Source organism: Chiloscyllium punctatum, chromosome 22 (genome assembly GCF_047496795.1).
Source record: "Chiloscyllium punctatum isolate Juve2018m chromosome 22, sChiPun1.3, whole genome shotgun sequence".
Lineage (NCBI taxonomy): Eukaryota > Metazoa > Chordata > Chondrichthyes > Orectolobiformes > Hemiscylliidae > Chiloscyllium > Chiloscyllium punctatum.
The window spans coordinates 16,374,993-16,400,951 of record NC_092760.1 but is presented as its reverse complement, the minus strand read 5'-3'; the positions used below and the strand labels follow the sequence as shown (position 1 = coordinate 16,400,951).

Sequence of the window (25,959 nt, the reverse complement as noted above, 5' to 3'; positions counted from 1 at the left end):
ACTAACCCTGCCCATTCCAGTTGTGGTGATGGCCATTTGATTTCCATTGATCAATTATTTGCGATGAAAGGCAATGATAGAAGGCAGCAGCAGTCATTCTTCTGTTGCACACCTTCATGCGTGTGCACCCTGAAACATTCATATTTCTTACAGTGTAGTCCTCCCAGTGAACTCCATAGGCTTCAGCCTTTCCCAAGTCCCCAACCAATCAATCTGTATGAATCTCCAGCTGTCACTTTACTACACTCTGAGATCCACATCAAGCATATTTGGTAAATATGCCATTCACCTTCTCTCCAGAATCTAGGTTTCTGCTTGACCCTAGCTTCTGCATGCCCTTTTCTCACCTGTGCTCTATTACCTAACCTTCTTACAAATTTAATTGTCTTCTTTCAGCATGACCACAACCCCGACACCAATCTTCATTGAGGTTGCTGAGCCTTCTCTCCCATACTATACACTGATCACTATATCATTATGCTAATAATGCAACATTGCTGTCAACAGACTGACTGTGGCCCAGCCCCCAAATTGGTTGGGCAGCCATTGACTGACTTGTACCCTGACTGATTTCTGTACAGCTGAGTCACTTAATTCTCACTTCTTCCCAGACTGGTAGCACTGGAGCCACAGGACTGACCATGACCTCAGCTGCAGAATATTCTGATTGAAGATGAGGAATATTTAAGGAACTTCTTCCTCCTATGACTTGCTTAATTGTCCGCACACCATTCACAACTAGATGTGGTGGGACTGTGGACCTTAGATCTGATGCATTGGTTATGGAGTGGTTTTGTCCTATCAGTCACTGGAAACATATGCTGTTTGGGGTGTAAATAGCCTTGTATTGTACTCAGCATGTGGACTTGACCAGCTTGGTCAGTTGTGGTATAGCCAAGGGTAATGATACTGAAGCTCTCCACCCAGAGTATATTCTGCATCCTTACTATCCTTGTGCTTCCCACAAGTGGCATTTAACATGGAGAAATATTGACTCGTTAGCTGACAGGTAATTAACAGGAAGTTTCCTTGCCCACGTCTAAAATGATGACTTCACAGGTTCTGGAATCAATGATGGAAATTCCAAGAGTAACTCTCGCCTGACTGTATTCCCATATATGTGTATCTATCCTGGCTTTGGAATAAAATATATCCAGGAATGGTGATGGTATTGTCTGTGACAATGGTTACAAGATATAATTCCGTGAGCATTACTACATCAAGCTTTTGTTTGGTTACTCTGTGAGTCAGCTCTCCCAGTTCTAATCTAGATTAGAGTGGTGCTGGAAAAGCACAGCAGGTCAGGCAACATCTGAGGAACAGGAAAATCGACGTTTTGGGCAAAAGCCCTTCATCAGAATGACCACAATTCATTCCAGTTTTAGAATTAGCCTCAAATGTTACTTAGGAGGACTTGCAGGATGAACAGGAATGAGTTTATCATTGTCACTTCTGATGCGTAAGTGGTTGCTAGTTTGCCTGTGGCCTGACCAGTTTCTTTCCTTTCAATGAGGCTTTTGATAGTTTCATGTAATGGAGTGGATTCCTAAGCCTTTTTGGAGAGTAGTTAAGAGTTAACCACATTGCTTTGCTCTGGATTCAGCTATGGGTCTGTTCTGCCATTGGAATAAAACATACCGAGGGATGGTGATGGCCTTGACTAGAACATGGTCAATGAAGTATAATTCATAGAATCATAGAATCCCTACAGTGTGGAAACAGACCACATTATGTAATGCTCAATTCCTTGAACATTACTATGTAAAGCTGTTGTTTGGCTGCTCTGTGGGAAAGCTCTCTCAAATTTGGAATTAACATGCAAATGTTACCCAGCAGGATTTGCAGGAATGAGTTTGCCATTGTCATTTCGGATGTGACCTGATCAGTTTCCTTTCTTTTTTGAGATTTTTAGTGGTTTCATATAACTGAGTGATTTCTTGGCCATTTTAGAAAGTAGTCAAGAGTTAACCACACTGCTTTGCTCTAGAGTCATATGTCGGTCAGACTAAGTGAGAATAACAGATATACTTCCCTCACGGAGATAACCGAAATGGGTCATGATGATACATTTTATTTAAATTCAAGTTCTACCATGCTGTTGTGGTATTCAAATTCAGGTCCCAAAAGAACAATCTTGGTCTCTGGTTTAATAGTCCAGCAAAAGTTTCATGACACGATTGTGCCCCCATTTACAAATGCAGCATTATTGCTGCTGTAGCCAGTATTATTTGCTTTGAAAAGTGTGATTTTCAAAGTGTTCAACTTTATAACATGTTCAGTCAATTATATAATTATATTGTCAACTAACATATTATGTTTCATGCCATCCTAATAATGGAATGAATTAGATTGGCAAAGATAGTTTTGAAATTAATCACATAGTGTTTCTTAGAGCAGCACATACGGGAGCCAACCAAACAGCAGCATGAACTAGATCCGATAAGGTACTATGATATATGTAATTAATGAACTCATAATAAAGGTACCTCTTGGTAGCAATGATCAAAATGTGATTGAATTCTGAATTCAGTTTGAGGAAGAGAAGACTGTGTCTAAGACTAGTGTGTTAAGCCTAAGTAGGGGAAATTAGAAAGGTATGAAGATAAAGCTAGCAAAAATTAAGTAGGAAATTAGGTTAACTTATAGCTCACTAGAGATTTAATGGCAAACAAGTGAGGAGCAATTTCATTAGATTCAGCTAAAACACATTCCTGTGAGAAAGAAATACTCAAGGGATTTAAAGATGGTATTAAATTTCAAGAAAAAAGTGTGTAATTCTTAAAAAAGGTAGAGGCAGATCAAAAGATGGATTAAATATAAAGAAAATATAATTAATAACTCATAGAATAATAAGGCAGGAGAAGTCAGAGCATGAGAAAAAGCAAGCTAGAAATACAACATCAGAAAGTAAATGTTTTGTAGTGATTGGAGTGAGGGCCAGGTAGATCTGATTGAGTATGAGATCCCTGATTGGGGTTATTAACCTGGGTTGGAAAGGGAGCTCGGGCTATCAGATGTAAACAGGAGTCTCAGATTCTCACTATTCAAGGGAATAACACTGAGTTGCTGGTCAGAGTCCATGTACTGTACATATATCAATAAAGGACAACTTGGTAGCGGATACCAGCTTCCATGGAGTTATTTCAGGCTAATACAGCTATTCAAAAAGCTAAAGTCAGAAAAGTGAGTGTCCTCTAGAGAGAGTCTGAGTAATTAACAATGGAAAATGTGCAAATGATGAATGAATTAAACAGTTATTTGCATACATCTTCATTGTAGAGGATTCAAATTAATAGGAATAGAAATTACCGGAATATTTATGGTCTCCCTGCTATAAAAAGGTGCTGTGAAACCCAAAAGGGTGCAGAGAAGATTTACAAGGATGGTGCCAAGGTTGGAGGATTTGAGCTATAGGGAGAGGCTGAATAGGCTGGGGCTCTTTTCCCTGCAGCATCAGAGGCTGAGGGGTGACCTTATAGAGGTTTATAAAATCATAATGGGCATGGATAGGGTAAATAGACAAAGTCTTTTCCCAGGGTAGGGGAGTCCAAAACTATACGGCATAGGTTTAAGGTCAGAGGGGAAAGATTTACAAAGGACATAAGGGACAATTCTTTTTCATGCAGAGGATGATGAGTATGGAATGAGGAAGTGGTGGAGGCTGGTTACAATTATAACATCTGGATGGATATATGAATAGATAGGGTTAGAGGGATATGGGCCAAAAGCAGGCAAATGTGATAAGATGAATTTAAGATAAATGGTCAGCATAGATGAGTTAGATCAAATGGCCTGTATCTGTGTCATATACCTCTATGACTCTGTGATTGCAAATCGTAAGTTAAAAATGGAGCCAAGACCATAAAAGTTATAATCATTAAGAAAAGGGTACTGAGAAAATTTATTAGAACCAGAAGCTGATAAGTCCTCAGATTCAGCGGGAATTCAAACTCGAGTCCAAAGAAATGTGGTGGCTGATATAGTAGATGTATAGGTTTAATTTTCCAAAATTCTCTATATTTTAGAAAAGTCACATCCGATTGAAAAAAAATCTTGAATGCAACTCCCCTTTTTTTCTCAGATGGCAATGTCTAGCATGAGGGGACATAGTTTTAAATTAAGGGTTGATAGATATAGGTCAGGTGTCAGAGGTAGTTTCTTTATTCACAGAATAGTAGGGGTGTGGAAGGTACTGCTTGCAACAGTCGTATACTTGGTAACTTGGATAGGTCATTGGATAGGCATATGGATGAGAATGGAATAGGGTAGGTTAGATGGGCTTCAGATAGGTTCCACAAGTCAGCTCAACATTGTGAGCTGAAGGGCCTGTACTATGTTGTAATGTTCTATGTTCTATGAGAGAATTTAAGAGGCTGGAACTACAGATTTATGAGAGAGAAAGGGAAAAAGAGAATAGATATAGAGAATATGGGCTTAAAATGATGCAATTAAAACAAAGAGATTAGATTACCTACAGTGTGGCCCAGCATGTCCACACCAACCCTCCGATGAGTAACCCATCCAGACCCATTCCCCTAAGCTATACTTACCCCTGACTAATGCACGTAAACACTATGGGCAATGTAACATCGCTAATTCACCTAATCTGCATATCTTTGGATTGTGAGAGGAAACCGGAATACCCGGAAGAAACCCACACAGACGCAAGGAGAATGTTGCCTGAGGTGGGAATCAAACTCAGGTCCCTGGTGCTGTTGGGCGACAGAGCTAACCACTGAGCCACCATGCTGCCCTTTGTCAGAGGCCAAAGAAAGCTTTAGCTTTAACTGGGGGCATGCCAGTCATAATCTAAAATTCACAGAATCCCTACAGTGTGGAAGCAGGTAAGTTGGCCCATCAAATCCATACCAACCTTCTGAAGAGAACCTCACCCAGACCCACCCCATCACTATAACCCTGCATTTCCTGCAGCTAATCCACCTAGCCTGCACATCCTTGGACACTATGGCCAATTAGCACAGCCAATTCATCTTACCTTGACATCTTTGGACTATGGGAGGAAACCCACACAGACATGGGAGAATATGCAAACTCTACCCAGACTCTAGCCCGAGGGTGGAATTGAACCCAGGTCCCTTGCACTGTGAGGCAGCAGTGCTAACCACTGAGCCACCATTAATTATTAAACTCCTTTAGATGTACAGCAAACCAAACGTCACTCGTTCAAGATCAAAAATCCAAACTCAAAAATAAATAATATTAAAAATATAATAATCACAGACAACGTCTTAAGATGAAAATATATCTTAGAGACATTTTCATTACTCATCAAATATTATCTTAATACTATTCTTTTGTCACATTAACAGTAGAAACATGTAGATATCAAACACAGATGAGTTACACAGTAATTAAGGTTTACATTATGTTATGGGTGCTATATCACTCAGTGTTCTTTAAATATGCTCTCAATAAAGCATCTGCTGTAACATTTTTTTACCAAGCATATGAACAATTTTCATCTTCGAGGCATGGACATTTTAGCTTCATCAAAGTAATTATAAGTTTGCTTTCTCAATTGTTGAGTATATTTTGCTAACATGTAGCCTGTACCTTGGAAGAATAATGGACAGGTCTTCAATCACATATTGTGATTACGCAGTAGAACAGCTCCCACAATGATGGCACTGGTATCAACAACCAGTATGAATAGCTTCTGAAAATTAGGTACAGCTATAACCAGTACAGTGATCAACCCAGCTTTCAGGTTTCAAAAGCACTTTGGTATTCTCATGTCTATTCAAATTTTGTCTTTATTAAAGGTGGAATGACAATGCTGAAGGTCAGAATAAACTTGCAACAAAATATGTGCATGCAAACATAACACAATATTTCAAATATCATCGCAGGCACTGTAAAATCCAAAAAAGAGCCCATTCTGACAATTCTTTAGCCACTTAGTTTTGTCCCACTTTGTGGCCAAAGTAACTCACCTTTACCATGGTAAATTCACTCTGGACAAATTTATAACCAAACTGGCTTTTGTAGCTGATCAAGTAGTTCAGTTAAATGATGATAAATGCTCTCTCTCAATTTGGTCAAAACAAACAAATTATCAATGCAAAAAATAGTTTGGTATGCTTGACTTTATTGGTCAGTGCGTTGAGGATGGGAGTTGGGAGGTCATGTCGTGACTGTATTGTAAGGCCACTTTTGGAATACTGCGTTCAATTCTGATATCCCTGCTATAGAGAAGATGTTGTTAAACTTGAGAGGGCTCAGAAAGGTCTAGAGAGTTTGAGCTGTAGGGAAAGGCTGAATAGGCTGGGGATATTTTCCCTGGGGTGTTGGATGCTGAGTGGGAGAATCTTATAGAAGTTAATAAGATCATGAGGAACATGGATAAGGTGAGTAGCCAAGGTCTTTTCCTCAGGGAGTCCAAAAATAGAGGGCATAGGTTTAAGGAAAAGATTTAAAAGGAACCTGAGTGGCAGAAATGGTGCCTGTACAGAAAGAGCTGCCAGAGGAGATGGTGAAGGCTGATACAATAACAATGTTTAAAAGGAATCTGATTGGGAACATGAATAGGATGGGTTTGGAGGATATGGGCCATATGCTAGCAAATGGCACAAGATCAGTTTAGTCCAATTGGATGACTTGGACCAAAGGGTCTGCTTCTGTGCTGTACATCCCCATGACTCTAATAGTCACACAGTCCTTCAATGGCTTTTTTGATTAATTGATGGAATTTTGCTTGTGCATTTTTCATGCCAAACCTATGACTTTGCATTGATCATACGTTACAAAAGCTGATACCTCTTGGGCTACATCAGTCAATGGAACTTATTAAAGTCATTTTAGCAGGTGGAGTTTTGTGACATATCGTGCTTGTCCAGTTCATTCAAAATAATCAATGAGTCTTGGGATAGGAATATTAGTATGTTTTCATTACCAAATTGACTTTGCAATAATCAATACAGAGTCTGTGTGATTCATCTGGTCTGAGGGCCTTAGAAGAATTATTTCTCTTCTTCAGATGGTAAAGATGCTGTTTCGATCTCCGATTCTGAGGTATCTTTAACACTTGAGTGAGAGGGAGAACCCATGGATTCTGGAACAGTTGGAAAAGCTGTCAAGGAATCGGGCACGCTTTGCTCTTGCACTGTTTGTGAACTTGTAGTTCTCATGTGGTCCATGTGCTTGTCCAGGGCCATCACATCTAACCAAACTTCATATGTCACTGGACCTGACCTCACATCCATACTTCTTACCCATGCAGGGCCATTCCTATGGTTCCTGCACCAACTTCATCTCCAAATTAAAGGTCACTCTCGCTTAGCAGAGTCTGCTGTCAGGCATTGGTGTTCCTGATGCCCTTCCTCCTCACCCCACATTCAGAAGATCAGATTTAAACTGGTATAGAGTTTTCTCCCCATTAACAACTCTGCTGGAATTGTCTCTGTAGTTGCATGAGGGTGTTCCTACAATCAAACAGGGACAGGTTGGTGTCTCATGAAGCTGTAGGCTGTTTCTTTATACCTGCCTTCAAAATTTGGACAGTTCTTTTCTGCCATCTTGTTGGATGACGATGGCATTGAGCTATTCTTACGTGATGAATACCATTCGATTTCAGGAAATATTCCAATTGCCTGCTGGTAAACAGTGGCCCATTATGTGACCAACAGTTTCCAGGAATCTGTGCATTACAAAAGATGCGTGCAGTTTTCTATCATCGTCCCCGTGTTTGACGAATGAACTCAATGCATATCCAACCATGTTGATCACCAGACATAACTTATTGCCAACATCTTCATTTGGAAACACTTGGACCTTGGTAGAGGTTAGTCAGAATTTGGCAGCAACCTTTGCTTGGGACAACCACTCGTTCACCATAATAAACCATCCTCTGCTGTGATCCCGTCTCCCCAGGTCCAAAAAGGTTTTGGTGATGGCCCTTTGGTTTCCCCCATTGCTACCAGCTATACCAGTTTTGCCAGGACTGGACCTCTCTACATCCAAAATCTGATAGTGTCAGCTGTGACTGGAAGTGTGACCAGAAAACTCAAAACCATTACAGACTCTTCTCGTGGCAGTATCATTGGTGATGTACCTGCCAGTGGGCGGTGGCTTTTTTGATACTTGGCCTGCCGGACATATTCCAACTTGTAACTATACGCACTTAGTTTTAGAGTTTACTGGTGAGTTCAGTCTGAAGCTTGGCAGCACAGCCCTCTATAAGTAGACCGAACAGGGGTTTGTAGTCCATTATTATTACAAATTTCTATTCATAAAGGTATTGGTAGAACTTCCTGACTCCAAATATGACAGCTAATCTGGGCATATTTACGCGCTGCATTTGTCAAAATCCGGGACGTTTAAGCTATTGGTGTTACTCTCCATTGGGCCAGCTATGAGCTAGTACTATCCTGATGCCAGATATGGAGGCATTGCATGTCAATACTAAATCTCTCTTGGGATCATAGTTTGCCAACATCTTGGAGGATGGTAGCTGTTTCTTCACTTCCCTGAAAGCTATGGCTTGGCTACTTGACCATTTCCAAGACCATTTCTGAAAAGTTGATGCAAAGATATCAGGATAGAGGCCAGGTTATGTATGAACTTTCCATAACAGTTCACCAGCTCAAGGAAAGACCTAAGCTCCGGTACAAATATGGGAGCTGGGGAACTATGATCACCCACACTTTTTCTTCTAATGCATGTAACCTCATCTTGCTGAATCTGTAGCTCAAAAAGATCACCTAGTGTGCATAGAACACACATTTTCCCTTCTAAGGCATATGCCTGCCTGGAAGTAATGTCTAAGGACTATGTCAAATTTCTCTAAGAGCTCTTTACTGGTTTTCCTTGTTATTAGCATGTTACCTAGATAAATGGTGTGCTGAGGTACACCTTGTAAAATATTCCCTTTCGTCAGTTGAAAAATTGCACAGGCTGATGATACTCCAAATGGCAGTCTTTGTATATTAGTACAAACCCATATAGCTATTAATTGTAACATACTTCTGGGAATTCTCACTTAACCATAATTGCAAAAATGTAAAGCTCGTGTCCAGCTCTTTGAAAGACAGCAACCCTGCCAGTTTTGCCTATAAATCCTCTGTGCAATGTATTTTATCCAGCTGCAAAAAGCGTTTACTGTTTGTTTAAAATCCCCACAATAGCAAACTGATCCATTGTGCTTCATAATCAGTAATGCCGGTGCTGTAAATTGGGCTGGTTGATGATTCCTTCGCTTTCCAGCTTTCTGATTTCAGCCTCGACTTTTACTTGTAAGACAAATGGCACTGGGCACGCCTTGCAGAATCGTGGAACTGCTTTTTGGTCGATATGCAAGGTGATCTTGGCTTCCTTTGATAGTTCCTACACCTTCTTGTAAAACAGTCAGGTATTTATTTAGGACTTCACTCAGGCAGCCATTTTCTAATTGAAAAATGTTATGCCAATTTGGGTGAATCTTTCTCAATTAATTTTGCCCCATCAAGCTTGGGCCTAAACATTTTACTACAATCAGTGGTAACTGAATAGCTGCTTCTCATAAGCGATTGCAACTAAAGTTGTACCCTTAATCTGTAAAAGCTCCCCTGTGTAGGTCCTCAATCTAACTGTGTAAACTTAAGGGTTGGAGTCCAGAGTGAATTTTGTTAAAGACTGGTTCGGTGATCACTGAAACAGCAGTGTTAGTACCGATCTTCATGAGAACTGGTGACAATTAAACTAGATATTTATTTTGGTTGGTTCTGATTTGGGTGTTGCAATTTAACTGATCCAAACCAGGTTTAGGTGGATTTTCTAGGTGTACAATCTCCTCGATTCTGGGCTGCGAGTTTTCTTACTCAGTTTAAGTCCAGTACAACTCTTTTGCTGTCTCAAGTCCACATATTGGCAGCAATTACAATGGCTTGAAGAAAATTTGAAGTGTTTGGCTGAGCCTTTGCTTTGTTTTGGGGTTTTGCTGTAGGCTGACCTAGAGTGCCTTTGTTCAGAATATGTTCTCAGCATGCTTTGCAATTGCCTGCACTCAAGTGGTGTTCCCCATAGTCAGTCAGACTGGTGAGGGCGTCAACTTCCATTGTAATATCCTGCAATAGATATGCTCCACTGGCGACACTTTTCAATGATAAGTCCAGTTGGGCTGTAGCCAGTGGTTGTTTTTACATGGTTATATCATTAGTCCCACATATGAAACAGTTTGTCAGCTTCTCATTAAGGATTAAACTAAAACTACATGCCTCTGTCAATTGTCTTAACCTTGTCAAAAGTCCCGATGCAGATTCCCTTGGTTCTCAACCTACCGAGTAAAACTGATAAAATCTCAGAATTAGAAGAGGCTTGTGGTTGTAATATTCCTTCAATAAATCCGAAGCTCTTGAAAGATTTCAGTATCTGGTGCATCAGGGAAAGTTAGACCCTTAATGACTGAAAAAGCTGCATGTTCACAAACTTTTAGGAGAATTGCATGTTGCTTTTCATGTGCCCCAATGTCATTTGCCTAGAAAAAAATAACACATTCTTTCCACATACTGGGTCCAGTCTTTGATGGCAGGTTTGAATGAACCAAGCTTCTCAAATAATGACATTATGCCAGAAATGCTTACCTCAATTCAAAATTGACAGATGCAAGTGCATTTATAGAGTCATAGAGATATACAACACGGAAACACACCTTTCTGACTAACTTGTCCATGCTGACCAGGTATCCTATATAAATCTAGGCCCATTTGCCAGCATTTGGCCCAAACTCTGCTAAACCCTTTATATTCATATGTCCATCCAGATGCCTTTTAAATGTTGTAATCGTTATCAGCCTCCACCACTTCCTCTGGCACCTCACCCCACACGCAAACCACCCTCTGCGTGAAAACCTTGCCCCTTAGGTCACTTTTATATCTTTTCTCTCTCACCTTAAACCTATGCCCTCTAGTTTTGGACTCCCGAACCCTGGGCAAAAGACCTTGCCTATTTACCCTATTCATGCCTGTCACAATTTTATAAACCTCTATAAGGTCACCTCTCAGCCTCCGATGCTTCAGGGAAAATTGCTCCAGCCTATTCAGCATTTCCCTATAGCTCAAACCCTCCAACACCAGCAATATTCTTGTAAATCCTTCTGCATCCTTTCAAGTTCCACAATACCCAAGGGAGACCAGGATTCCAAGCAGTACTACAAAAATGGCTGAATCAATGCCCTGCACAATCGCAACATGACCTCTCAACTCCTACACTCAATGCACTGACCTAATAAAGGCAAGCATACCAAACATTTTCTTCAGAAACTTACTTTTTTCTCATCGCCACTTCAATAACTCCACAGCGACCTGTATCCCATCATCAGGTCTTTTTTTAACACATGGAGGGTCCTTGACTCTGATCCAGCTCCCAAAGAGGCAGCTGTCAGAGAGATCAGGATATATGATGCTCCTGTTCTTACCTGTCTGCCATGGTTCTCTTAGTATAGCAGACTAACAGCTCCAATCAGGGAACTCATATTCTATGAGGTCCACTTGGCTGACCTTGTTGCAATCACTATATTTACAGCACCTGATCTATTGAAAAATATACTGAATAATAAGTTGCTAACACTTCCCAAGGAAGTGATTTGCAATAATGCATTTAAAGATGAAAATAGAAAGAAGAATATGAAAAATTGCTGGAGAAACTCAATGGGTCTAGTAGCGTCGGTGGAGAGAAAACAGAGTTAACACTTCTAATCCACTGACCTTTCTTCAGGAGTGAATAGAAAATTGCTCCGAAATCTTTTTTTTAAAAATGTACATAACTGTGCAGGTTTCTTATGAGTTGGATGCAGGAAAAACAGAGTTTGACTTGAAAACTGGTTGGACAGAGGCAAATTGACTGGATTATTTCCTGAAAACCCCGTTATTAGCTATTTCAATGCAGAAATAAATCTATGTGAGATTTCCCAAGGAAATAATTTGCATGCACCAAGGACAGATAATTAATATATTCTCAAACATATATTTACACGTATAGATGCATACTGCTAGTCTCAGACTCACCTGCCATATTGCATAACTGACCCATAATCATATTTTGTGCCCAGATTATTTGTGTCCAGTTTATTGAAATTATATTTTAGATCTGTAAAAATAATACATCAAGAATTAGTTCAAGTGAAGCTGTTTTGCATTGGTTAATAAATGCCAATTGAGCAAAATGTCTCAGATCTTCAACCTAACTGCACAAAGTGCATGTATGAATCCAAGAGGATCAGGGAAACCCTTGAAGAAAAGGCTATAGTCCTCAATAGACTACTTTACAGGAGTACCAGACTGAGACACAGATGTGATAAAATCAACGATATCTCTTCAGGTTCAGGAGATGGATGCCTGAAAAAGAAACTCAAATTTTCCACATACTTAAGAAGGAATGGAAAACTGCCTTGTGATGCCCTTATTCAAAAAGGGAGGCGGGCAAAATGTGGGTAACTACAGGCCCAACCTGCTTAACATCTACTAAAAAAATGTAGGAATCAATTATTAAGGAAGTAACAGCAGCATATTTGGAAAACCATAATCCGAGGCAGATGCAGAATGGTTTCATGAAAGGGAAATTGTACCTAAGTAATTAGACTTCTTCAAGGAATTCTCAACCCCACTGGATAGAGGAGAATTAGTCGATCTTCTGCATTTGGACTTCTAGAAGGCGTTTGACAACGTAACTCACAAAAGATTAAGTAATAAGAGCTCATGGTGAATGGAAGTTACTACATTGGCATGGAGAGAGAATTAGCTCATAGGCAGGAAATAGCATATGGGGATAAGGGGCTCTGATGAAGAGTCACTGGACTTGAAACATTGCCTCTACTTTCACTGCACAGATGCTGCAAGGCCTGCTGTGTTTTGTCAGCAGTTTCTATTTTTGTTTTGGATTTACAGCATTTGATGTTCATTATTTTATTTTAGGGGTTATAGAGTCATAGAGATATACAGCAAGGAAACAGACCCTTTGGTCCAACCTGTCCATGCCAACTAGATATCCCAACCCAATCTAGTCCCACCTGCCAGCACCCAGCCCATATCCCTCCAAACCCTTCCTATTCATATACCCATCCAAATGCCTTTTAAATGTTACAATTGTAACCTGTGAGGCTCCACAGGGATCAGTGCTGGGATCACAACTGTTTACATTATATATCAATAACTTAGAGGAAGGAAACCAGCGTACTGTAGCCAAATTTGCAGACTATGCAAAGAAAGGTGGAAAGGCATGTTTTGAGAGACATAGTTTACAGAGAGATATCAATAGGTTAAATAAGTCGACAAAACGTTAGCAAGTGAAGTACACTGTGGGAAACAAAAGGACAGATTATTATATAAATGTAGAAAACTGCAAAAGCTGCAACACAAAAGGCCTTGGGGAGGAAAGTAAATGAAAAGTTTTAATAGCCTTATCAGACAACAGGGCTGCTCATGAAAGAAAAATGACTGGTGGTGGTTTAACCCAAGGTGAGGGGAGAGCAGAATCCTTCACGGTAAACACAAGAGGTGCAGAAATTGAACCCACATTGTTGGTGTCACTCTGCATTGCAAACCAGCCACCCAGCCAAATGAGTTAAAATAGAGGAACATTCAATGGTGTCACGAGATGATTAATGACCTTCTTCACTCTGCCAGGGTAAATGCCACATTTTCTCTCTGCGAACTCACACTCACTCTATTTCAGCACTCACCTCCTGCCTAGGATCATGCTCTGCCACTTTCAATATTGTCTGTAACATTTTCCTTCAACTGGACTTTCTTTCCAATGAAAGCAACATCTCACACCACTCTGCATGCTCTCTGTTGCCTACTCACTCCCTCGGGACACTTCAACACTTTTTGACTGCCTGTAAAAATTCAATCCTTCCCTTTTTTCCATTCCAGGAGAAACAGCCAGATGTAAGCTCAGATGAGTGAGGAGGTGCCTGACCTGTGGCTCTTCAGTCTCTATCAGGTAAGGATCCTACCCCTAACAGAACAGCAAGACCACACCTGTAGGGATGAGGAGAGATCCATGTTCTGCCAATTAGTTCATACTGTTCTTAATTGCAGTGCAACTTGTGCAATAATTCCACTGTCACTCTCATTCATTGCACATTACTTTGAAACCCATCCACGTGCCTCTCTCTCGTTTGTCTTGCAGTATCACTAACATATTCAACACCATTGCAGAGCAAAGGCTGGCTCCGCCAACAGAAATCTCTTTGACTTTTGGGGATGAAAGGACTATGATCTTAGAGAAAGTACCATCAAGGCTGCCTCCTATAACCTAACCAGCTCAGACACTGATACCTCAGTGAGAACCTTAGCTTTACCAAGTTCTGGAGCACACTCTGGTGAGTACCTCTTCGCTCAGTTGGTCCACAGCTGGTTGAAGAAATACCCCAGGCTGCTAACAGAGAGGACTGCCATAAACCTGTTCAGCCCTAGACAGAAGAGAACCCTTTGGTATCAGCAATTAGAGCATCTGCGCACTTGCACTGGGAAGACCAAGAACAGCAGAGAGATTTGTGCAACACAATCATTTCATCAACCAAAAGCTGCCTCAGTGCAGCAATTCATACAAGCATCTGTCTGCCTCCTTGGGCAGACTGTTGGCTGCTGTGGAGAGCCAGGTCCAGTACCCTCAAGGTTTGCTGGAGAGATGCACATAGCTGCACTTCATTGCTTCAACCACTGGTCCTCAGGACCCAAAGGCATGGTGACAGAGGAATGGAATCATGGTATGAACACCAGATGCCCCTTCTCCACAAGGTTAGTGCCAGAAGTTGGAGGAAGAACCACAAACAGACCCTTTAGAAACCCCACAGTGTGCAAACAGGTCACTCGGCCCAATGAGTCTACACCGACACTGAAGAGAATCCTACCCTCACCCACCCCTTCCCTTATCCCTTCAACCCTGCATTTACTGTGGCTAATGCGCCTGACCTGCACGTCCCTGAACACAATTTAGCATGGCCAAATCACCTAGTCTGCATTTCTTTGGAGGTGGGAGGAGACTGGGGCACTCAGCAGAAAGCCACACTGACATGTGGAGAATGTGCAAATTTCACAGACAGTTGCTTCTCTTGCAACTAAGGCAAGGGTTCACTTGCCTGTGGCAACAAGACCCTCAGCATATCAGGGCCATCTAGTCACAACCTCCCAGATCTGAATAATCAAACCTCCAGGACCAATGAGCTCCACTGTCGAGCAGGCTCAATGCACTTCAGCTGTAAATCAGGCACTACACTTACATGGAGAGAGGTGGAAGAAAAGCTTTTGTGGGCACTTTGGTGATATGGGTGATAACGCACTGTGCATAAATCTTCATGACTGTCCAAATTGCACTGTTTCGCTTTATATCTGAGTGTTTGAGTCTTTCTATCATCCAAAATGCAACCTGTCAGTGCTATGCATAACATTATGTGAGCACAGAATGTGTCATATATCAATATCTATATTGATAGCCTACTGCAACATGTGGAAGCAAGATGTGGAACCATGTAAATACATGACATTTGCTGTGTTATTTTCCCTTGTCCCATAGCATCTATATTTCTTAGCCTACATATCCAAGCGTTGATGTGAATGGTTGGTTAGCAATGCCTGGGTCAGGGAAGCATACAATAAATAGAGGGGTAATGTAAGGCCAAGATGGCCATAGGTTAGGAGCCCTTCAGGTCTGTGCCTTGTACAGTGTACCAAATGTCATTTCCCTTAAAATGTCCCCGCAGTAGACCCATAGTCCTCTCCTTCACATGTTGAGTTACTTTAGCTTGCCTACTCCAAGTGTGGTCACAACTATTTTCTTTTCATTGGATACTTCCAGTTTCCAAAGAGTTGAAAGATGACAATAAGCATGCTTGGGCAGTTGTTTCCAGCTTACATCTTTTCATATTGGTGAGGCCCCAAACATCTAGATCCCATGCCATGAACGCCATAGACTTCACACCTCCCTAGGTCCCACCAATCCATTTACATTAGTTTGCACCTTTATTTTTGCTCATGAGATATTGTCATCACTGGCTAGCCAGCATTTATTGCCTATCTCTTGTTGCCCTTGAGAAGATGGTGGTGAACTGCCTTCTAGAACCATTGTAGTCTATTTGCTGTAAGTTGACATACAATGCCTTTAAGGAGGGAATCCCATGATTTTGATTTCAGCTATTCTGAAAGATGTTGGGGTGATAAGTGTTTTAGAGGGTAAGTTGCAGGTGGCAGTGTTCACGTCTCCACTGCCTTGTCCTAGGTGGAAGTGATTATGGGTTTGGGAGGTCATAGAATCTAAGAATCTTTGGTGAATTTCTGAAGTGCAACTTGTAGATAATGCATAGTGCTACTACTGACTGTCAGTGGTGAAGGGAATGGATGCTTGTGGATATGCCAATTAAGCGGGTTGCTTTGTTCTGGAAGGTGTCAACTTTCTTGAGCGTTGCTAGAGCTGCATACACCCAGGCAAGTAGGGAGTAGTTCATCACACTCCTGATTTGAGTCTTGTAGTTGGCAGACAGGGTCTGGTGAATTAGAGGGGAGGTTCTCACTACAGTACTTAGCCTCTGACCTGTTCTTTTAACCAATGTTTATATGGAGAGTTCAGCTGAGTGCATGGTCAAAGGTAACCCCCAGGATGTAGATAGTGGGGGATTTAGTGATGATAACACCATGGACAGTCAAGTTGTGGAGGTTAAATTGTCTCTTTTTGGAGATAATTATTGCCTGGCATTTGTATGGTATGAATGTAACGTGCCACTTGTCAGCCCAAACCCAAGGATATTGTTGAGATCTTGTTACATTTGAACATGGACTGCTTCAGTATGTAAAGAGTCGAAAATGGTGCTGAACACTGCATAATCATCGGTGAACATCCCCACTTATGCCTAGGACACTATCCTGAGGAGTGTCTGCAGAGATGTCCTGGAACTAAAATGACTGACAACCACAACCTATGTGCCAGGTATGACTCCAACTAGTGGAAAGTTTGCCTGCTGATACCCATTGATTCTAGTTTTGCTGGGAATCCTTGATGCCACACTTGGTTAAATGTGACCTTGTATATAGGGCTGTCACTCTCACCTCAACTGCCCACCTTTACCCTACCAACTACTGACCATGCCAGACGTGGTCATGCACTGCTCCCCACTTGAAGTCACATGGGCAATCCACATCCCGTATTACACGATTCTCATCCATACTTTAATGTATCTGCCTTACAAACACATTTGCTCCACTTCTGCATTGTCATTAATTAATTCTCCCCAATCTGCAGCCATTAATCTAAAAAAAAAGATTTCTCAGTCTTCCTCTCATAACAGCAACACCCCTTAGGCCCAACACCTCCTATCTCGTTTAATTACTCTGGATAGGCCCTAATGGACTGATTGTCATTCACACTTTTTGAACGACCAAACCAGAAAGCTCACGATGAGAACTCCCAAAACTGATTTGTGTGTCCATGGACACTAATGAGGTTTAGAGAACTCATCCAAGACATTGAGGCATAGACATTTACTTGCTGAACATGCAGTGTGTTTGTTGCATAAGCTGCTGGCACATGGAACAGATGTGAAACTGGTGCAGCACACTGACATATTGCAAGATGTCCATCCCCTTGACTGAGAATTGCTGACCAGCAAGTCAAACTGCTTGTTTGTGTAATTGAGTTAAATAACATGACACAAAAAGGCAAGTCATGGCTGCTGCGATAATGCAAGTAGGTGCTAAGTGAGTGGGCAGTATGAAAATAAGTGCACAGCCCTGAGGTGCAGCCTGGTTCAATCTCTCACCTGGGTGCCTGTGAGCACAAAGTACCATTGCAGCAACCATTCAATACTATTTGTTTGTGCACTCCAAAATGCAAGTCTGTGCTTCCCAAGTAACTTTGAAGTAGATCCAAAAAGTGTCATGATAGTTGTGTGAGATTGGCATATGTTGGATGCCAATGTCCATAGTCAAGGTATGCATGTACAGGGACCACATCCCAGAAATATTTCTCAGCACCAAGCAGCATGGAGACTCCTTGCAGCAGTTCTGATTTCCATGTCAAGATTTCTTGATGTCTGGCTTGGTGTTGTGACTGGTAAGATGGGAAACTGCATATTAATAAGAGGCAAGTTGCAATGTTAGTAAGGTTTTTAATTAAGCAATAATTCCCTCGCAATTGACAAGTTGCCACCATCAAGTGAGAAACTCACCTTGTTGCTTGGCAACAACATAAAAGATGCAGCAAGAAGCTCATGTCTCCTCTGCATTTTGATAGATCATGCCTAATCCCAATGTGGCCTATACTTTCCAGTCTATATATCCCTATACAATTAGATTTTTGACTAAAAGAGTGTAAATTTAACGGAGCCTTAAAAATCTTTAATGATTTTGTCTGAAGCTTGGTCAAAATTCCACAGGTCAAAAAGTACCATTACCCTGAATACATCTATCTCACCAGTAGGATAGACCTTGCAGAGTTGGCAGCACAGTGATACATAGTTGGGAGAGAGTTGCCCTGGGAATCCTCAACAATGACTCTGGACCCTATGAAGTCTCATGGCTTCAGCTTAAACATGAGCAAGAAAATCTCCCGAGTCCCACATGCCATTTCCCCTCATTTGATGAATCAGTACTCCTGGAAGTTGAACAACACTTGGAAGAAGCACTGAGGATGGCAAGGCGCAAAATTATTATCAGCAATGTTACTGATTGAGCTGGTCAGGTCCTAAAGGGCATAGCTGCTACATGGTCTATGGTAGGTAGTGAGGGAACCAACAAGGAGAAACACACTTGACCTCATCCTGACCATACATCTGTTGCAGGTGCATCTGTCCTTGACAACCACATAGTCCTTGTGTGGCCTTTACATTAAAAATGGCATGATGGAGGGTGTGTGGTGAGTCAATGTGCTGAACAGGACAGACTATAAATAGATATAGCAACTCAAGACTAGACATCCATGAGACCCTGTGGGCCATCTACAGCAGTGAAATTGTATTTCATCACAATTTGCAATCTCATGGTCTGACATATCCCTCACTCCTATTACCATCAAGCTCGGGGATCAATCCTGGTTCAATGAAGTTTGTAGAAGTGCATGCCAGGAGCAGCACCAGGCATACTTAAGAGTAAGGTGTTCAACTTGCTTAAGCTACTAAACAGGACTACTTGCATGCCAAACAGCATAAGTTGCAAGTTATAGACAGAGCTAAGCGATCACACAATCAATGGATCAGATCCAAGCTCTGCAACCCTGCTGCATCCAATTATTAATGGTGGTGGACAATTAAACAACTCACTGGAGGAGTCAGGTCCACAAATATCCCCATCCTCAATGACAGAAAGGCCTAACACACCATTGCAATAGATAAGGCTGAAGCATTTGCAACCAGACATACTGAGTGTGGATGATTAATCTCAGCTTCCTCCAGTGGTCTTCAGCATCACAGATACCAGTTTTTAGCCAATTTGATTCACTCCATGTGATATCAAGAAATATTTGGAGGCACTGGATACTGCCAGGCTACAACATTCCAGCAATAGTACTGAAGACTTTTACTCCAGAATTTGCTGCTCCCCGAGCCAAGCTCTTCCAATACAGTTACAACATTGTTGAGTAAACGCCAATGTGGAAAATTGACCAGGTATGTCCTGTACACAAAAATCTGGACAAATTATACATTAATAGTGAACTCTTGATCATCGATAAAGTGATGGAAGGTGTCATCAACAGTGCTATTAAGCAGCGCCTGCTCAGCAAAGCCCATTCTGGATTCCCCCAGGGTTACTCAGCTCCTGATCACATTACAGCCCTGGTTCAAACATGGGTAAAAGAGCTGAATACCAGAGGTGAGGTGAGAGAGACAGTCCTTGACATCAACCTCTACATGCCTTAATACTGTCCTATTCCCCCTCCCCCACTCCACTCCCCCAGTCCAAGGACTCCCCACATACGTTCGGGACACGACCCATGCCCTCCACCTCCTCCAAGACTTTTGTTTCCCTGGCCCTCAATACCTCATCTTCATCATGGAATCCAGTCTCTATACACCTCCATTTGCCATGATGAGGGCCTCCAAGCTCTCTGTTTCTTCCTTCCCTGATGTTCCCACCAGAACCCTTCCACTGACACTCTCATTTGTTTGGCTGAGCTGCTCCTTACCCTGAATAATTTCTCCATTAAATCCTCCCACTTCCTCCAGATGAAAGGGGTAGCCATAGGCATCCACGTGAACCCCAGCTATGCCTGTCTCCGTTGGTTATGTGGAACAGTTCATCTTCCGCAGTTATACCGGCACCACTCCCACCTTTTCTTCCCCTACAGTCACCATGTGCTCCCATGAGGAGGTTGAACAGTTCGTAAAATTCACCAACACATTCCACCCTGACCTTAAGTTCACCTGGACCATCTCAGACACCTCTGTCCACTTCCTGGACCTCTCCATCTCCTTCAGCGGTGACCAACTCAACATAGACATCTTCTACAAACACGTAGACTCCCACAGCTACCTGGACTACACCTCCTCCCACCCTGTCTCCTGTAAAAACACTATCCCTTATTCCCAAGTCCTTTGCCTCTGCCGCATCTGCTCCCAGGAGGACCAGTTTCACCTCAGAACACACCAGATGGCCTCCTTCTTCAAAGACCACAATTTCCCCTCCCATGTGGTTGATGATGCCCTCCAGCTCATCTCATCCACTTCCCGCATCGCCGCCTTTGAACCCCAAACCTTCAATCACAAGGACAGAACCCCAATGGTCCTCACCTTCCACCCCTCCAAGCTCTGTATACATCGTATCATCCTCTGCCATTTTCGCTACCTATAAATGCACCCACCACCAGAGATATATTTTCCTCGCCACGCCTATCCACAAAGACCATTCCTCCGTGACTATCTTGTCAGGTCCACGCCCCTCCACCAACCCACCCTCCCCTCCAGGTACCTTCCCCTGCCACCGCAGGAATTGCAAAACCTGCACACACACCTCTCCCCTCACCTCTGTCCAAGGCCTCAAAGGAGCCTTCCACATCCATCAGAGTTTTACCTGGACTTCCATGCATCATTTACTGTATCTGTAGCTCCTGGTGTGGTACCTACTTTGGGAAGACAGGACACCTACTTGCAGAGCGCTTCAGAGAACATCTCTGGGACACCTGCACGAACCAAACCCACCAGCCCATGGTCGAACACTTCAACTCCCACTCCACCAAGGACATACAGGTCCTGAGCCTCCTCCATTGCCACACCCTAACCATCTGATGCCTGGAGGAAGAACATCTCATCTTTTGCCTAGGGATCCTACAACCACACAGCATCAATGTGGACTTCACCAGTTTCATTTTCTCTCCCCCAACTTTATCCCAGTTCCAACCTTCCAACTTGGCACCGCCCTCGGCACCAGTCCTACCTGTCCTTCCTTCCCACCTGGCCGCTCAACCATCCTCTCTGACCTATCACCATTCTCCCACCTCTATCTACCTATCACACTCTCAGCTACCTTCCCCTCAGATCCACCTTCCCCCCCACCCCGCCATTTATTCTTCCACCCGCTTGGCTCACAAGCCCACACTCCCAACTCTGATCTCCAGCATCTGCAGTCCTCACTTTCTCCTAACCCTTGACATCAAGGCTATATTGAACTGAGTGTGGCATCAAGGAGCCCTAGCAAAACTGGAATCAGTGAATTTCAGGGGGCAACCTCTTTGCTGGTTGAAGTTGCACCTAGCACGTAGGAAGATGGTCGTGGTTGTTGGAGGTCAGTCATCTCAGCTCCAGGATATCACTACAGGAGTTTCTCAGTGTAGTGGCTGAGGCCTAACCATGTTTAGTTGCTTCATTTATGAATTTCCCTCCATCAAAATATCAGACATTAAAAGAAATGTCTTTAATATTGTGAAACAGATTTTCTCATAAGGAGTAGCATAATGAGAAATTGCAAATAGAGACAATCACCAAAGAAGTCCAATGAGAATTCAGTAAAAGATTTCTCCACTCAATTGGTGAGAATGGATAACTCATTACCACATGGAATTGTTGAAGGAATTAGCACAGATACAATTAGCAGAAGCCCCAGACAAGAATTTAGGAAAATTGAGATGGAGAAAGATGGTAGAAAGTTCAAGTGGAGCTGAAAATACAGGCATGAACTAGTTGGACTGAAGGCCTCTTTCAGCATCGTAAATGAGCAGAGATCAACATTGACTGCAAGACTCTGGAGTTTGATCACTGAGGAGGTAAAGTTTAAATTTTGTACTTAACTCTAAGGTAGATTGCAATTGGAAGCATTTGGAAAGTACTGCTCAAGTGAGTGAGTTTACTTTCGTCTGTCAATTGCCAAGGCTTGCCTCATCAACTACTGTGTAAACTCAAAAGCTAATGAGCCCAGTGGAGTTAGAATCAGTTAGAATCCCAACAAAATTTGAATCCCTACAGTGTGGAAACAGGTCCTTCGGCCCAACAAGTCCACACCAACCCTCTGAAGAGTAACCCACCCAAGACCCACTCCCCTACCCTATATTTACCCCTGACTAATAACCAACACTGTGGGCAATTTAGCATGGTCTAACCTGCACGTCTTTGGATTGTGGGAGGAAACTGATACACCTGGAGGAAACCCACGCAGACTCAGGGAGAATGTGCAAACTCCACACAGTCACCCAAGGCTGGAATTAAACCCAGGTGCTGTGAGGCAGCAGAGCTAACCTCTGAGCCACTATGCCCCCTCAAGTGGACAAGTTAGATATAATTTGAGGAGTGTTAGTGTAGTTTTGCAAATGAGTATAGCTGAACATTGAGTTTGGTCAGTGGAGAGTAAGGTGAGTAAAGAAGAAATTGTTCATTTGCATTTGCTTTTGCTCTTTCACCTCCATCACCTTGCCCTATAGGAATTGATTGTTGGTCCACGACAGAGAAAGGGAGCCACATCAATTCTACAACACTAAATGAAGATACCAATGTGAGATCACAGGCAAGTGATTGGTCAGTGAGTGTTTCTTTTTTCTACCTTTTCTAACTTTTATAATATTCTTTCAAAAAACACTCTTGTGATTTATATTGCTTTTATCCAATTGTTAAACAGTTTTAATTGTGATTTTTAAGCTTCTTTTCATTTCTTTTTATTTCAGGGAAGAGGTAAACAGTGGCAGAAGAAGCTTGTGACATATATCATCCTAAGGGACACTGTGAGACTGAGGGATCACTTGACTGAGATACATAAATTTATGATGGGCATAGTCAGGATAAATAGGAAGAAATCTTTTCCCTTAGAGGAGTGATCAGTGACCATTGGACATAGATTTAAGGTAAGGGACAAGTTTAGAGAGGTTGTGAGAAAAAAAAATCACTCTGTAATGGGAATCTGGAACTCCGTAAGAGTAGCAGAGGCAGAAACTCTAATAACATTTTAAGTATTTAGATGTACACTTGTGATGCCAAAGTTCATAAGGCCATGGGCCAAATGCTAAAAAAAAGGTTAGAATAGTTAGGTAGTAGCATAGATTTGATGGGCTGAAGGGCATTTTTCAAGGAACAATACCTGCATGATTGGGAATTTGCCCTAACAGACCAAACAAATAACCACAATAATTAGAGCTCAAACATGATCCTTTTCCAATAGCATGTGCAGAAATGGGCATTGTTGCTCTTTGCTCACATTTATGCAATTAGATGTTAGTATTCCAACTTGTATGGGATTACTGATGGATTCGTTAGATTACCTTTGCCAATTAAGTCCTCATGTAGAAATTTTCTACTTTGAACAAATAGAGAACACTCTGGTCATTGCAGGGTAAGATAAGTACACTAGGTTGAATCATTATGAAAGTGATGGACATGGTACATCATGGTCACAGGAATAACCCCAGAATTGAAGCTATGTGTCAGATGGAAGGTATAATAATCTTTAACAGATTATTATAATTGGATGTCTTCTTTTAGGAATGAGGGTCATCATTCAAAGGAAATGTGTGTCAAATCAGCTAGATAAAGCTCACTGTGTGGCATTTTCAGAATGAACCTGCAAGCCAAGGGCTATTCTTGAAGAAGTAACAGATGAAGGCAGAGCGGTAGACATCACCGCTATGGACTTCAGTAAGGTGTGCAACAAGGCTCCTTATGGAGGACAGGGAGAACTAGCCATTTGGATACAGAACTGGCTTGAAGGTAGAAGACAGAGGGTGGTGGTGGAGGGTTGCTTTTCAGACTGGAGGCTGATGACTATTGGTGTGCCACAAGGATCGATCTGGGTCTACTACTTTTTGTCATTCATATAAATGTGAACATAGGAAGTGCGGTTAGTAAGTTTACAGATGACACCAAATATAGAGGTGCAATGGACAGTGAAGAAGCTTAACTCGGAGTACAACGGAATCTTGATCAGATGGGCCAATAGGATAAGGAGTGGCAAATGGAGTTCAGTTTAGATATATGTGAGGTGCTGAATTTTTGAAACGCAAATCAGAGCAAGACTTATACACATAATGGTAAGGTCCTGGGGAGTGTTGATGAACAGAGACTTTGGAGTGCAGCTTCATACTTCCTTGAAAGTAGAGTGACAGGTAGATAGGATAGTGAAGAAGGTGTTTGGTATGCTTTCCTTTATTGGTCAGAGCATTGAGTATAGGAGTTGGGAGGTCATGTTGTATAGGACTTTGGTGAGGCCACTTTTGGAATATTGCATGCAATTCTGATCGCTTTCCTATCAGAAAGATGTTGGGAAACTTGAAAGGGTTCAGAAAAAAATTTACAAGGACATTGCCAGGGTTGAAGGATTTGAGCTATACAGAGAGGCTGAACAGGCTGGGGCTGAGGGGTGACCTTACAGAGGTCAACAAAATCATGAGGAGCATACATAGGAGAAATAGTCAAGGTTTTTTTTCCCTGGGATGAGGGATTCCAGAACTAGAGGGCATAGGTTTAGCGTAAGAGGGGAAAGATATAAAGGGACCTAAGGAGCAACTTTTTCACACAGAGAGTGGTATGTGTATGGAATGAGCTGCCAGAGGAAGTGGTGGAGGCTGGTACAATTACAGCATTTAAAAGGCATCTGGATGGTTGTACAAAGGAAGGGTTCAAAGGGATATGGGCCGAGTGCTAGCAAATGGGACTAAATTAGGTTAGGATATCTGGTTAGCATGGATGATTGGACCAAATGGGTCATTTACATGCTGTACATCTCTACAACTCTATGACTGAAAATATTGTTGACATGAAACAAGAGACCAAGTCCAAATGACTCATTTTCCAAAATGTCAAGAACTGTTGATGAGGAATTACACCACTGGTGAGAAATAGTACAAGCCATCATTGTTGCACAGATAAGTCTCCTACACCACAAATAAACAAGAGAAGATGCAGTTTGGAGAAAACATGCAGATCATTCTTGACAACCAGAGCCAATGTGCCAGAAACATGAACTGAAGATCCACAAGTAATTGCGCCAAATAGAGGCCTGGATATATTTGCGGGCAGAGCAGGAATTGTAGCATCTGAGGGAAATACCGTATAGACTCGAGTAATAGTCATATTTTTTGGACTACTTTTTAAGGTAAAATTTATGGGTTGACTATGACATGCATACTACTTTTGAGTTGCTGAAATTCATGCCCATCAAAATTCATACTGTATCATAAACAGAAGCCCAAATGATCTGTAAATGAATTGAATAAAAAAAAAACAAATCATGGTAATTCTGAAAACCTGGAGTGGAACACACCAGCCAGCAGACTGGAGGACCGGGAGCAGAGCAGAACAACCAGCAGACTGGAAGCTGGAGTGAGACATAACGGCTGGCACACTTACTCATAAACGTTGATCTGCTGTGAAGAATTAGGGACAACTTTTACATGAGATATATGGAAAATTCCAGGTTACTTGGCTAAAAATAGGGGATCGACTTTTACATGAGATCGAGTATTACTTGAGGATGTACAGTAATACCTCATCAGAGCACAGTACAGCAGTGTAAGAACCTCCAAACATTCATTGGCCTCACAGAAAGACAAGGACAAATGATG

The 25,959-nt window shown here is 42.0% G+C and overlaps 1 protein-coding gene across 1 annotated transcript in view; it reads right to left on the bottom strand.

The window, feature by feature from the left end:
- Positions 1–25,959, bottom strand: part of LOC140493867 (astacin-like metalloendopeptidase) — a 242,762-nt gene that overhangs the window by 87,134 nt on the left and 129,669 nt on the right. Inside the window, exon 8 of the mRNA XM_072592859.1 lies at positions 12,000–12,081. Within this exon, the coding sequence (XP_072448960.1) occupies positions 12,000–12,081 (82 nt within the window). The remainder of the gene's footprint in view (positions 1–11,999; positions 12,082–25,959) is intronic.